The sequence below is a fragment of the Talpa europaea genome (genome assembly GCF_964194135.1).
Source record: "Talpa europaea genome assembly, chromosome: 6".
Taxonomy (NCBI): Eukaryota; Metazoa; Chordata; class Mammalia; order Eulipotyphla; family Talpidae; genus Talpa; species Talpa europaea.
The window spans coordinates 93,367,087-93,382,232 of record NC_140072.1 but is presented as its reverse complement, the minus strand read 5'-3'; the positions used below and the strand labels follow the sequence as shown (position 1 = coordinate 93,382,232).

The 15,146-nt window shown below is 34.4% G+C and overlaps 1 protein-coding gene across 2 annotated transcripts in view; it reads right to left on the bottom strand.

The window, feature by feature from the left end:
• Positions 1-15,146, bottom strand: part of USP12 (ubiquitin specific peptidase 12) — a gene marked incomplete at both ends in the record, with an annotated part of 81,749 nt that overhangs the window by 14,392 nt on the left and 52,211 nt on the right. The window contains 2 exons of one of the 2 annotated variants that reach the window (XM_084235370.1): positions 3,120-3,349; positions 12,053-12,266. In XM_084235370.1, coding sequence (XP_084091496.1) covers positions 3,120-3,349; positions 12,053-12,266 — 444 coding nt within the window. The remainder of the gene's footprint in view (positions 1-3,119; positions 3,350-12,052; positions 12,267-15,146) is intronic. The other variant, XM_084235371.1, reaches the window with a different exon arrangement.

Here is a 15,146-nt window from a genome sequence, read left to right as displayed (position 1 = left end):
AGGTATCAGAACAGTATAGTATTGGGGAAAAAATATACAACTAGGTCAATGGAACAGAACACAGAGCCCAGAGATACACCCAACAAATACAGTTCATTTATTTTTGACCAAAAAAAAAAGGCAATTCAAAGAAAGGATAGTCTTGATTTGACAAATGGTGCTGGAAAAACGGGATATTCACGCCAAAAAAAAAAAAAAAAATTGAGACAGACTTTTCATAATAATTAACTCAAAATGGATTATAGCCCTAAACATAAAATGCAAAACTGTAACACTAATAGATTAACATAGAATGCAAAACTGTAACACTAATAGATTAACATAGGCGAAAACATAAATAAGTTTGGGTTTGGTGATGATTTTTTAGGTGAAATATAAAAAGCAAACAACATCAAATGTAGTCTCAAAACTGCACTTCCCTAAAATTAAAACCTTTAAAACACTAAAAACAACTGATCTACCAAGGACAATGTTAAGAGAATAAGGACACAAACGACAGACTGGGAGAAAATATTTTCCAAAGATGTATCTGATAGAGGACATCTAAAATATTCAAAGAACTCTTAAAATTAGACCCAAAAATGACTTTAAAAATGGACAAAAGATATGAACAGACACCTCACCAAAGAAGGTATACAGACAGAAATAAGCATATAAAAAGATACTCAACATCATATGTCACTAAGGAATTTCAAATTAAAAAAAAGATCTACTTCACACACACTGGACTAGCTAACCACCAACAAAACACTGAGCACTATATGCAGAACGTGGATGTGGAGCAAAGAAACTTTCACTCATTGCTTGTGGGAATTCAAAATGGTAAGACAATTTTGAAAGACAATTTGACAGTTTCTTACAAAATTAAACATATTAATATCACATGATCCAGCAACTGCACTCCTTAGTATTAATCAAAGGAGTCAAAAAATTAGTCCACACAGAAACCTATACAGGGGTCCTTATAGAACCTTTATTCATAATTATCAAAACTTAGATGTAACACTGATGTCATTCAACAAATGAATGGGTAAACTGTGATAAATCCATCCAGTGGAATATAATCCAGTGATTAAAAAAAAAAATGAGGGCCTCCCCTGGTGGCATAGCGGTTGAGCGCTGGGCTGCGAAGCTGCCCCGCAGCCTCTGCAGCACCTGTTCAATCCCCAACTGCAGGCGAGGGTCCCACATGGCGCCCAGACCTCTCCTGCCACACCCGCTGCTCCCCTCAGCAGTGAATTTCGTTGGTCTCCCTGTTCTGTTCCCCACTCTGGCTCTGGTGAATTCTCTCTCCCTCCCGCGCTTCTGACTGTACCCAGTGTTTGTATAAATAAATAAATAAATCTTTAAAAAAAATTAAATTAAATTAAAAAAAAAAAACAATTCACAAGAAAGTTAAAAAAAAAAATGAGCTATCATGCTTTGAAAAGACCTGGAGAAACATTACTAACATTATATATTACTAAGTGAAAGAAGGCAATCTGAAAGGCTACATACATATCTGATTACAACTATACAACATTCTGGAAAAGGCAAAACTATGGAGACAGTGAAAAGATCATTGGTTCCCAGAGTGTTGAGGAAGAAGAAGGATGAAAACCTGGATCACAGGATCTTCAGGACAGTGAAACGACTCTGCATTATATTGAAATGGCATATACAGTTGTCAAAACAGAGCCAGAGAAAGAACAGACAACACTAAGAGTGAACCCTAATGTCAATCATAGGTTTTGGTTTATAATAAATAATGTATCAATATCAGCCCATCAATCACAACAAATATACTTCACTACAGGAAGATGTTAATTATAGCGGAATGCAGTCAGGAAGAAGTATTTGGGAATTCACTATACTTCCTACTCCATTTTTCTAAGGTCAATTAATAAAAAAATAATAATTACCTATTAGGCTCTGCCAGTGTTAAGTTTATCAGATTTAATCATCCAAGTTGACTACATTATTCCAACTAACAAACATAAAATGCTTCTCTTTTCTTGCTTGTGGACTCTCTTGCTAATAAGAATGACGCTACTTTCCTATGCTATTAAAAATTAGTACTAGAACCATGTAAATAAAGACTGATAAGGCAAAAATCATCAAAGGATGTTTAATCTTGGGGGAAATTTTTATGTGTCCCCCACATACTGCCTACTAATCACAAGGGCATAAAAACCAAATCATCATAATACTGTGAAATGGAACATCGTGAATGGAAGAAAAAATTAATTTCACCAATGAGGGGCAGATGGATGCTGTGTGACTATATGCCATATCCTGAGATCGATACATTAACAATGAACTGTTCCAGCCAAGAATGTGTAACCTAAATCTAACTGGAAGAACATCAGACAAACTCGATATAAGGAATGTTGGATTTAAAAATAAAAAAAATTAGGAAGGGACATGTTCTTCAAAAATGTAAACATCATAAAGATAGAAAACTCTGAAAATGCTCTAGTTTATAAAGGAGGGGAAAGTAAACATGACCACATGCCAAGTCCAACATCTAACGTGGATTCTGTATTGAAGGCGAGAAAAGTCCCTAACAGGTATTATTTGTGAAATTGGATAATGGATGTTTAAGAGTTTGAGCTTTCATTTCATGTGTGAGCAATCAGGTAACAAGGTAAGACTATAACAGTATCTGATCCTATGTACAATCAATTTTAAGCTTCTCCCCTACTGTTCATCTTTACAAAGTACACACAGGTGAATATTTTCCTCTCCTTGAGTATATACAGTATGTTTTTAAATGAATCATGAAAAATAAAAATAATCGAAGGAAAATAGAATGAAAAATTTAATATACCTCTCCGACCTATAGGTGCATTAATATTCACTATTAATTATTTTAACTAAGAAATATAATTTTAGAACATGATAGTCTCTTATATTGAAACAAAATCAATCTGCAGTAAGTTCTTTCTCAGCCAGTATACATTGTTAATAAGCAGCATTATGAAACCATGTAGATGGTTACCTCTCAACTGACAACTTTTAACTTAAGATCTTTATTATACCTATGCATTACAACTTTCAAGTTCACCTCCTTTACTAGTTCTCCACAAACTTTTAATATATTCACATTTTTTTCTATGAAAAATTGTATATATACTTACAGTTTCACAAGTAAGACATCTGGTTTCATTAGTCAATGTTCCCTGAAAAATCTCATGAACCCATGTTGGGTCTGGTGTGCTGTTATTATTTTCACTGTCAATATTACCATTAGGTAAACGGCCGTTTTGTTTTTCCTGTTTTCTCTCTTCTTGTAAAATATCAGCAATTGTATTTAGTAGATAATTTAAGAATTCATGGGCATCTTGTTGCATGTAGTTGTCAAAAAGTTCTAAAAATAAAAATATATTAGAGAATTATTCCAGAAATAATAACACCATTAAAAAAATAAACTTAAAAAGAGTATCTAGTATGCTACAGTACTAAGTTTAAATGTTTGGTATTGTTAGCAATGTTATTATATTGTTAATAGTTTTCATAGTTGGCTATCTTTCACACATAAAAATTATGATTGAATTTGGGGAAAATAAAGTTGAGATGAATGAGAATCATTTTTTTAAAATAAAATCAATTCTGAATCATGAGAAAAGGGCAAAGGCTATCCTCATACATTTACATAATGGAAAGGTAAGAAATGAGCCTTTTTTTATTAGATGATCTGACCTATTACCCCACAAACATTACAATTTAACAAGATTTTTGCATATATAGTCATTTTTGTTATAATTCATAAATACATTAGAAATTGACATCTCTAATGAGACCATCTAGGTTCTCATAGGCTTCTGCTTTCCTTTCTTTCAGTTATGTAATGAGAAAATCCAGTTTTCTTGAGAATGGTTTTAAAAAAAGTCAAGTAAAATCTTATCAACATTATGACAAGTTTTTACACTACTGGCACTCTGGAAAACTCCCCCAGGTCTCCCAGATCAAAGGGCCACATGATCTTATGAGATCTGCCCATATCTAGTGTCTCCTAAAATTCCTTAGAAATTTCAACAAGCACATGGCCAACAAAACATTCTATTATTCTATATGCTAAGGTGCAGCCCTGGAACGACGCAGAATAACGTGCATTTTAAGTTCTTTCCCCCTCTGGTTTTTGCTGAAGGGCAGTTTTTAATAGGAGTCAAATGTTCCTGATCTTTCAAACCAACAATACGACATGTTTTATTTTATTTTATTTTTTTAATATGACATGTTTTAAAGCAGATGTTGGGCAACCTTTTGCCAATGCCAAGTGAAATACATAAGGCCCACACAGAAAGTTTATTAAAATTATACATTACTGGGCCATATATCCTAGAAATTCTAATTTAGTAAATCAGAGATAATGTCTACAACCTGGAACTTTTCAAATCTCCTCCACATGACTCTGCATGCAGTCAGGATTAGGAAATAATGGTATTAGGAATTATCTATTTAACCCAGGTCCCGTCCAAATGTGAGACTTTATAACTTCAAGAAATACTGTAAGTTAAACATATTAGTAAATACAGTAGAAAACACTAAGCACTTTTCCCTCTACTTGGCATTGTTCGCCCTAAGGTAGCAGAGTAAGGCATTTGGAGGTAGTATCTCATTTGATTATCAGAACCACCTTGTGATACCGTTATTGACTTATTTTAAATGAGGAGATGGGATCAGAGAGGGTAAAGTCACACTATTAAGAAACAGTAGGGTCAGGATTCCAATCAGGCTGTTCAACTCACCAAGCTGTATAAAAAGTACCACGCCAGTGTAGACCCAGCCCCACAAACATGTAGCTAGGGCTTGGTCAACAAAACATACTCAGAAAAACTACCTAATTAGGAAATTAAACTTTTAGATCCTCAACGCACATTTAATAAATTCCAGAAAGATTACAGTTTACATTTTTCAAGTGAAAGCACACAAACTTAGAAGAAAATTTAGGTGAAGTCAGATAAAAGGAGTAAGAAAATCACATTTTAGCTACTGATAGAACTGCATAAAATTAAGTCCTAATGTATCACCAAAAACTGTTCAAAAAACAGTTAAACCTGAAAATTAACATCTTCAGCATGCAGTTTATATAAAAGAAAATACAAAGGGAGCAAAGAACTTGAAATCAACAATTTATAGAAACAGAATTCATCAATGGCAGAAACATGAGAAAAAGTTCAACACCTTGATAATCAAAGGGCCTTGCTTCAGTTTGTAAAATGGAATACCCTCCATCTTTGCAAATTGTCAGAAAAAGTAAAGCTTTTTGAAAACGGGGAGGTATGTTAAAAGGAAATAAAAAATGGTTTCAATCTTGACATGAAAAGAAGTATCCCATTTAGGGAGCAGCTGCTAAAGCAATACTGAATTCTTTTTATGGTTATATCTCTAACTGTATATATGTCACAGGTATGTCACTCTCTGATCTCAAATCAATAAGATTGTAACTACATACATGTTACTTCTCTACTATGCTTGTCCTGGGAGATTTTATTAGTCTTACACTCCTTTATGTTTTTTTTTATTTAAATATTTTATTTTATATAATTCTTACATCTTTTTTAATCTTCGCACAATGTATGCATTTTCATTTTGGTTATATTCCCCATACAATTGCCCCCCCCCCCATTTTGCCGCTAATCTTTCCTTTCCCTGTGCGCCCCCCACCTCCCGCCCCGGGTAGTGTGTCTCTAGGTTATAGATGCTTGTTGATTTTGATTTTTACTTTGTATTGATTAGTCTTTTTCCTGGTTTCTTATTTAGGTTTTCTAAATTCCTGCTATGAGTGAGACCATCCGGTATTTTTCTTTTTCTTTCTGACTTATTTTGCTGAGCATAATCCCTTCTAGCTCCATCCATGTTGCTGCAAACTGCATGTGTTTATCTTTTTTGATTGCTGAGTAATATTCCATTATGTATATGTACCACATCTTCTTGATCCAGTCATCTATTTTTGGGCATTTGGGTTGTTTCCATAGCTTAGCTAGTGTAAATAGTGCTGCTATAAACATAGGCATGCAGGTGCCCTTTGGAATTACTGTTTCTGTGTCCTTTGGGTAAATACCTAGGAGTGGAATTGCTGGATCATATGGAAGCTCTATGTTTAGTAGGTCAAGAAATCTCCACATAGTGGTTGGACCAGTTTGCACTCCCACCAGCAGTGCAGGAGAGTTCCTTTTTCTCCACAACCTCGCCAACATTTGTTGTTGCTAGTTTCTTTAATATGTGCCATTCTCACTGGTGTGAGATGGTATCTCATTGTAGTTTTGATTTGCATTTCCCTGATTACAAGTGATGTTGAACATTTTTTCATATGCCTGTTGGCCATTTGCATTTCTTCTTCAGAGAAGTTTCTTTTTAGCTCTTCTGCCCATTTTTTGACTGGATTATTTTCTTTGTTTTTGTTGAAACTCCTTTATGTTATTTTTAAGACCAACAAAAGCCCTGCATTCTAAGAGTTACTGCATTAACCTGCCCGGACTTAACATCTCACTGCACTTGAATTTGCTATGCTGTGTCCACTGATTTCTGGCTATGGGAGATAGTAGATTCAAAGCACTGTGACACCATTCTCCATATCCCTGACACTGTGAGATAAACTGAACACCTCCTGGCCATCCATCCACTCTGTCTCTCTGAGTCCATGTCAAGTAATGCTTACAACCCTCAGATGGTTCCACCACAGGAGCAATCTATATCTAAGCTGAGATATCTAAAGTTAATTTACTTTTACTCTTGCCTTCCCAGCACAATATCCCCAAGCCTGAAAATAATACTCCTTCCCTTAACCCTACGTTCCTATCCTATACTACTCTCATTCATTTATTGTACCTTATTTCTTTCTTGTCCTTCATATTTTCCTGACTCTTCCTACTGTTCCAAGAACCACTTTCTGTTCTCAACTTTCTATTTCTTCAACCTCAGGGAGCATTTTCTAACTCCTTGCTGCTAATTTTCAACCATTACTTTTACTTATATATAAAAACTTACCCTCAATCAAAAAATCTCTGAAGATCTAGTCATACTAACTGTAGTTCTCCTTTCTGTGACAAATGTGTCAAGCTCTCCTGACCCACTACCTGATTTACTGTTTCTCTCTCCACCCAAACTCCTAGACATTTTTAGTATCTAGGCAAGTTCCTTAAGTGCATGAAGAACCCCTTAAAAATTAAGGGTTTCATCTCTCATTCACTCACCCTCCCCAGGTGAAAAATCTAGAACCATCCAACTTCAGGAGGGACAAGAGAGGAATTGGAAAATAATTATAGTAGAGTTGATTAGAGGGCTTAAGAAAAATGAAAACAAATGGGGAAAGTTATGGAGAAAACTAAAAAGAATGACAATGGGAGAAGACTCATCAAAAGATTTTATAAACACTGCCAAAGGTGTAGTTGAGAGACGAACAATTCACCACAGTGGACAGCCCCATGATGGCTCAATGCCACAATCTAAAGTAGCCTCATTTTCCATTAAAAAAAATTATTCCAGTATATATGCATTTTCTTAAAGTTAAAATATGTGCATGTTTTTGTTTAAAAAACTGAAATACCTTTTTTGAGATGGTCATTTAACACAGAACAATTTCTTACTGGCAGAAATACCTCAATTGATTTGAATGCTCTAGAAATGAGATGCAAAATAACCAAAGGAAATACTCTTGTATTTTACTGAAATATTTAAAATAATGTATAGTTCAAGTTCTATGCAATACAGTATACTGAACATGCTAGAGTTCTGCAGTGCCTAGAAGCAACTACTACAGGTTTTAAAACAACAACTAGGAATGCATAAACACTGAGAAAACACTGACTAAATGACCTCAAGACAGCCCCATAAGCTGTTTAACATCTGATTTTTTAAATCTTGGTTTTTTTATGCTTTACTTGTGTCTATGCTAAGTAGCATAATGGGAAAGGTGGACTTCTAACTTGTTTTGGAAAATTAAACAAATCCATTCACTCACTCACTCAACAAATATTTAGATTAAGCACCTACTATGTGCCAGGAACTGGATTATGTGCTGGGACTACAATGGTGAGCAAAAACAAATAGGTTCCCTCCATCATGGAACTGACAGTCTAGTGGGAGAGAGACAATTTCATTAGTAAATAAATGTATGAGCTATTACAGTCTTGATACAGTAGCAGTATTAATGCAGAAAAAAATGAAAACTTAATCACTGCTTAAAAATAGGTTGTTTTCCTCATAATTCAGAAATAGCTACTGACTTTCAGTACACAAAGTATCTTTCATGCTTTTGGAGAAAAATCACTGAAGTGAATATGGAAAATCACTCACTCAAATCTATTTAAGAGGTGTTAATAGGTAAAAAAGACAAATACTTAAAAATATGTCTTTTTTAATTTGTATTTATATTTACTTTTATATCTCTCCACAGTATCTGAAACATTGCTGTAACACACAGGTTCCTTGAGAACAAGGGTGCTTTCTATCTCATTCAGCGCTGTATCCCCAGCACTTGTAACAGTGCCCGCCACGTACCAGATGTACTTGACATTTATGAATTAATGAACAAATGAAAAAATTGGGGACTGAAACTGCTAAGATGACATATGAAGAGTAAATGTGACCCAAACAACAACTGAACTATGGCCACTAAGATTCGGTGAGTGTCAGGGCCCACAGAGCCACAGATGTCAGCTGATCAAACTTCAAGCCCATCTAAAATGATCCCAATTGTATGAGGAATATAAAAATAAAATTTATTATTTAAAAAAGAAAAAAAATGATCCCAAGCTCTCTAATTGAGTTACATAATTAGATCACCAGCCTGTGTTTTGTTACTCTAAAATAATAGAGAGTTTACAGGAAATTGCAATAAATGACATCATTTCTTACCTACATTACTAAACTAGCCTCCTGGATGGTTTCCTGGTTTTAACTCAAGCTGCACATGCAATTTACCCATGTCCTCCATGCCACTCTGCCTAGTACCCAAAGGGACCTTTTCCCGATCAATCCAGAACATGCCACCCACCTGCTCACAATCCTCCAATGACAGCTTCCCATTGCTTTCAAAATAAAACAAAGCTCTAACTTCTTGCCTTTCTAACTTTCTCTTGATCTTACCACACTTTTGCCACACACATTTTCTTTTTTTTTTTTTTTTTTTTTGCCACACTCGTTTTCTTGTTGGCCTTCAAGCACTCAGGGCAACTGTAATTTCTGTCCTGTTTGAGACAATTTTGCCTGTGATCTTCAAACAGTTTGTTTTTCACTTCAAATCTCTGACCTAACATCACTCATGGAGACCTTAATTACCTATATATCTAGCTCTAAACTAGCAACTGACTCTTTAGCCCATTTCCCTGTTTCATTTTTATTCAAAGCAATGATTATATTACGTTAAGTGTGTGGTTATCTTCTGTACTAGAATGTCAGCCTCCAGAAGGCAGAGACTTTTTGATATCTCTATGCCTATTTCTGCATACTAAACAGCACACAGTAGAAACTAAATATATAACTAATCAACTCAAACATACAGCTCGTTTCCCATCATCAAAGGTAATACATTATGGAGCAAGCAAGTATTATTATACTATAGAAGAGCAAAGAAGAGCAATGTACTAGAGTTCTCTTATGCTATAATTAAGTAACACAAATTAAACTTTAAAAACAAAAATTCATTACTAAATAGAAATTAAAATAGGTTCCCTCCAAGGGATATCAAAATGATTAGTAATACAAAACAAGAGTGGTTAAAACAATATGAAGCTAATATCTATTGAGAATATATAGAACATGAAGCTTCTTTTTCAGATGGAATGGAAAGAAATGGGTTTAAGAACAGTCCCACAGTGAAAGTTAATGGAATACTGAAATGGGTATTTTCCAGAGATTTAACATAAACCAGGAAACAAAGTCTCTGAAGGAGAGAAACTGACCTATTAAATCTTTGATTTCTATGCCCTACATAATCATTGGGAAAAAAATTCTAAAGTCAAAGATGTATTTCAAAACATACTTTAAAATGCCAGAACCAACAAATAATAAAAATGCTTTTCTATTAAATATTGAAGTATAGAAAAATGAAATGAAAGTTATGAGAAGATTGGTATGGAATATTCATTCTGGAATCAGTCTCATTCGATAAAATATTTAAGAAAGCTACTATGCATCAAATAGCCCCGCCTAAACACACAAAAATTTCAGAAAACATTGAACTATTGGTAAAAATATCTCAGCTTTGACAAATAAACTTACAAAGCCACTGGTATTTATTTTTTTTTGTCACTGGTATTTAACCACATAGAACCTGAAACACAGTAACTTGAGCTCTGTGTTTAGCATGAGAACCAACCTAAGTATTTTTAAAAAGCACTACACCTTAAAGATCATATTATGGACTGTATATACCCCCCCTACATACAAAATTCATATGTGAAACCCTAATCCCCAAGTAATGCTATTTGGAGATGGCATCTTTGTTGGGTAATTTAGGTCTTGAGGGCTTATAAAAGGGACATAAGAAAACTGGCTTTTCTTTCTCTTTCCACCATGCAGGAGAACAGCAAAAAGGTGGCCCTCATCATACAATGAATCTGCTGGCACCTTAACCTCAGACTTCTCAATCTCCAGAACTAAATGATTATTGTTTAAGTCACCTAGTCTGTTACTTTATTACAGCAGCCCAATCTAAAATAAAGCACATACATCATACTGAAGGTGGTCAAGATAAACTATTAAATGAAAAGGGGAATATTATGTATCCTATGCAAAGTTTATGTTTCTGGTGTTGAATGCTTCTAAAACATTAATAAAATTGCTGAGAAAGGATAGCACGCTCAATTTCTCTATAAACAAATTTTCTACCAGGACAAAATGTTTAGTTTCATATCATACAGACAAAAATAATGAGAAGACTTGAATCACTCAATTCACAGTGTAACAGAGTTGTATTTGGCTTTTTTTTCCTTAAAGTTTTTAATTTTCTTAAATCAGTGTTCATTTTTATACAGTTTCTCTCCTCAGGTGTAGTATTTAGCTTTCTTATAAACAGAAAATATTTAAAGATCTGTAATCTAAGAACGTAAACATGTTTTAGCTTTCATCAGGAGAAACAAAAAACATGTGTTTTTGCATGCAATTAATGCTCTATATTTGTACGTGGATGAAAAGAACAAATTTTTTAATGTGTGTTAAAGAAAAATAGCCTGTAATCATATTATTATGTTTGAAGAAACGTAATCTGACCCAACAATGTCAACCAAGTTAAGGGAAGGACTGCTTTTCAGTGTATTTAATAATGAATCTTAAAAACTGCTCAAATCACAGGTCTGTGGCTATCCTTACTTTCTGCCTGATAAATAAGCAAACTAAAACTACCACTCAATATTTTTTTACATAATGTTTGAAATGCTTACATTAAATGAAACTCAGAACTCTACATGTTATTAAAATCCCATTTCATTTTTACTGAGGTAGCATATATTATATTAGCGAGAACACTGGGCTTAGTTGTCTGGGAAAAAGAAATGTGGTATCCTCACTTCTCTGTTTCCTCAAGGAAAGTGAAGTAATATGTTCCAAAGCTAAGAGTTTGCTATGAAAATTAAATGGAAAATAATTTCAGAAAAAAAAGTAAAGTCAGGCTTTCTTAATCACTGTTTTTAAAAGTGTAGGTGGGAATTAAAATTACCTACTCTAAGTCAGAAGGTTTGATTGTCTCTTCCCTTTCCCTAGGGTGTGACTCCTATAAGTCTTTGAGTTTCCCATTTTCCCCCCAACGGCAAAAATGGGGGAAATAACACACTCTTTACGTGAGGTTATTATAATGATCAAATGAGTTACTATACATAAATGTATTACAAAAATAACAAATGAAAAATAATGTGGGAAAAAACTTCGTTTTTGATACGAAAACCACATAAGCCATAAAAGAGTTCTCTTGTCCTGACAGAACTTGATCTTTGTACACCATACTTCAAACATGATTAACATACTATCAGGCATAAAGAAGATGCTCAGTCAATGCTTCCTGAATTGTAGTATACTGTAATATTTAACCTTCCTCCTATGTAAGCAATACAGTAAGTAGTAGACAATTTACCATTTTCTTTCCGTAATCTTGTTATGAACTTCTTGGGAGGTATTACTCCAACTTTTTTCTTCTGAGTGGCTATGCTATGGAAGAGATCTGCTAAGCATGTAAGAAGGTTCTCCTTCTTCCTAGGTTGACTCTTGTATGCTAGAACTTTTTCCCGAAATGGACGACAAAAATAAAGTGCTTGAAGAACTGAATTGCAGTAGCACGTATTCCCAAACTAGAATAGAAAAAAAAATGTTTTTGGTTAAATTTGGGGCAACACATTTTCAAGAGAAAGAATTTCCATGTGTATACTTGAGAGAACAGAAAGAAAAATTTTTATAATTCTCATAAATTGAAGGGTGTCTTGAGTGTAGAAATAATTATTTTCACACTTAAATGGATACTTTAGGTATCAGTTTTAGGCTAAAATTGAACGAAAACGTTTGCAGTAAATTTGGCCTTTATGAAAACTGATGCAAAGAACAATAAAGTATAGTTTGAATAGCAAGATTACCTAAGATTCAGGATTCTGGATAATTTGTTCTTTTTAAATTCTCTCTCTTATTACAGTACAAGTTACACACTAAACATTCTATATATTTTAACAAATATTCATTTTAAAATATAGCTCAGTATAATTTTTAAAAAAGACAAAGGTGAATTTTTCTATCAGGTTTTTAGATACCATAAAAAAGGAGGGAAAATATCTTCTGAAATGTTAAATTAAAAACCATCAATGTGACAGCATTTCAGTGATTAAAAAATTGTGAAATGCCAGATCACATTATTCTTGATCTATTAGAAAGACAAAGACTTCAGCTACAGAGTTAGAACCGTCTCTCTTACTGGCCATGTGATCTAGAACTTAAAAAGCCTTTCTCTAAGAAGAGGAATAAAACAACAATGTCCACTTTCACTTATTTTATTCAACATAGTATCAGAAGATCTAGTTAGAGCAATCACACAAGAATAATAATAAAAGGCATACAAATTGAAAAGAAAAAATGTCACTAATTACTGATGACAAAATTTATATACAGAAAACCCTAAAAGATTCCACCAAAAACAATCAGAATAAGTGAATTCAATGAAGCCTAAAGATACACAGTCTAAAAATCTGCAGCATTTTTATACATCGATGACAATCAGAAAGAAATTAAAATAATTCTATTTATAATTGAATCAAAAGGCGTGAAGTACGCAAGAATAAATATTAACCAAGGAGGCAAAAGACCTGTACACAAAAAATTACAAGACACTATTGAAAGAAACTGAAGACATAAGAAATGGAGAGATATTCCTTACGTAAGGTTTGAAGGGATTATTGGAACAAAGCAATCTACAGATTCAATGCAATCACTATCAAAATTTCAATGACATTTTTCACAGAAATAGAACAATTCTAAAATTTGTATGGAAGCACAAAAGACCCTGAATAGCCAAATCAATCTTAAGAAAGAACAATGGAGGGCCTCCCCAGTGGCATAGTGGGCTGAGAGCTGCGCCATGAAGCTGTCTGCAGCCTCTGTAGTGCAGGTTCGATTCCCAGCCACCTGGCCGGCCAGGGAGCAACCCACATGGCACCGCAGACTTCTCCTGCCTTGCCCGCTGCTCCCCTCAGCAGTGTCTTTGGTCCGCCTGCCTGTTCTCTTCCCCACTCTGTCTCTGGTGAATTCTCTCACCCTCCTGTGCCTCTGGCCTGTACCCCAGTACTTGTATAAATAAATAAATCTTTAAAAAAAAAAAAGAACAATGGAGGCATTATGCTCCCTGGCTTCAAACTATATTACAAAGTTAGAGTAATCAAAAGATATGGTATTGGCATAAAAGCAGATACAAAGATCAACAGAACAAAGTCCATAAATAAACCTATGCACATGTGGTCAATTAATTTTTGACAAAGGAGTCAAGAATATACAATGAGGAAAGGGAAAGCAAAAATAAAGAAGTGGAACTACATCAAATTAAAAACCTGCTGCACAAAAGAATTCGCAATGTAACACGGACAGTTTGCTCAATAAATGGTGCTGGGAAAACTGGACCATCACATGCAAAAAAATGAAACTAGACCACTACCTCTTGCTGTGCACAAAAATCAGCTCAAAATGGATAAAAGAACTGGACGTAAGACCTGAAACCATAAAATATATAGAAGAAAATACAGATAAAACACTATAAGACATACATCGCAATAACATCTTTAGACTTATCACCCAAAGCAAAAAAAGTCAAGGAAAAGATAAACACCTCGGATTACATACAGCAAAAGAGACATTAACCAAAACAGAGAGACACCCCACTGATGGGGAAAAAATCTTTGCACTCCAGTCAACTGATAAGGGACTGATCACAAAGATATACAAAGAACTCAAAGGACTCAACAAAAAACAAAATAAACAATCCAGTCAAGAAATGGGCAGAAGAACTTAAGACATTTCTCCAAAGAGGAAATGCAAATGGCCAACAGGCATATGAAAAAATGTTTACCATCCCTTATAATCAGGGAAATGCAAATCAAAACCACACTGAGATACCAACTTACATCAGTAAGAATGGCACATATCAAAAAAACAAGAAACGACAAATGTTGGCGAGAATGTGGTGAAAAAGGAACTTTCCTACATTGCTGGTGGGAGTGCAAACTGATCCAACCACTATGGAAAGCTGTCTGGAGGTTCCTCTGTCTACTAAAAACAGAGCTACCATATGACCCGGCAATTCCACTCCTGGGGATCTACCCAAAGGACACAAAAACACTGATTCAAAAGAACACCTGTACACCTATGTTTATTGCAGCACTATTCACAATAGGTAAAACCTGGAAACAACCCAAATGCCCAAAAATAGATGACTGGATCAAGATGTGGTATATACATACAATGGAGTATTATTCAGCAATCAAAAAAGATAAATTCATGCCATTTGCAGCAACATGGATGGAACTAAAAGGAATTATGCTCAGTGAAATAAGCCAGAAGGAAAAAAGAAAAATATCGGATGGTTTCACTTACAGCAGGTGTGCAGGGGAACCAAATAAGACATCAGTGTAAAAAAATAGTAACAGTACAAAATACAACAAAGCAAAACTAGACAATTATAAATCAGAGACATACTG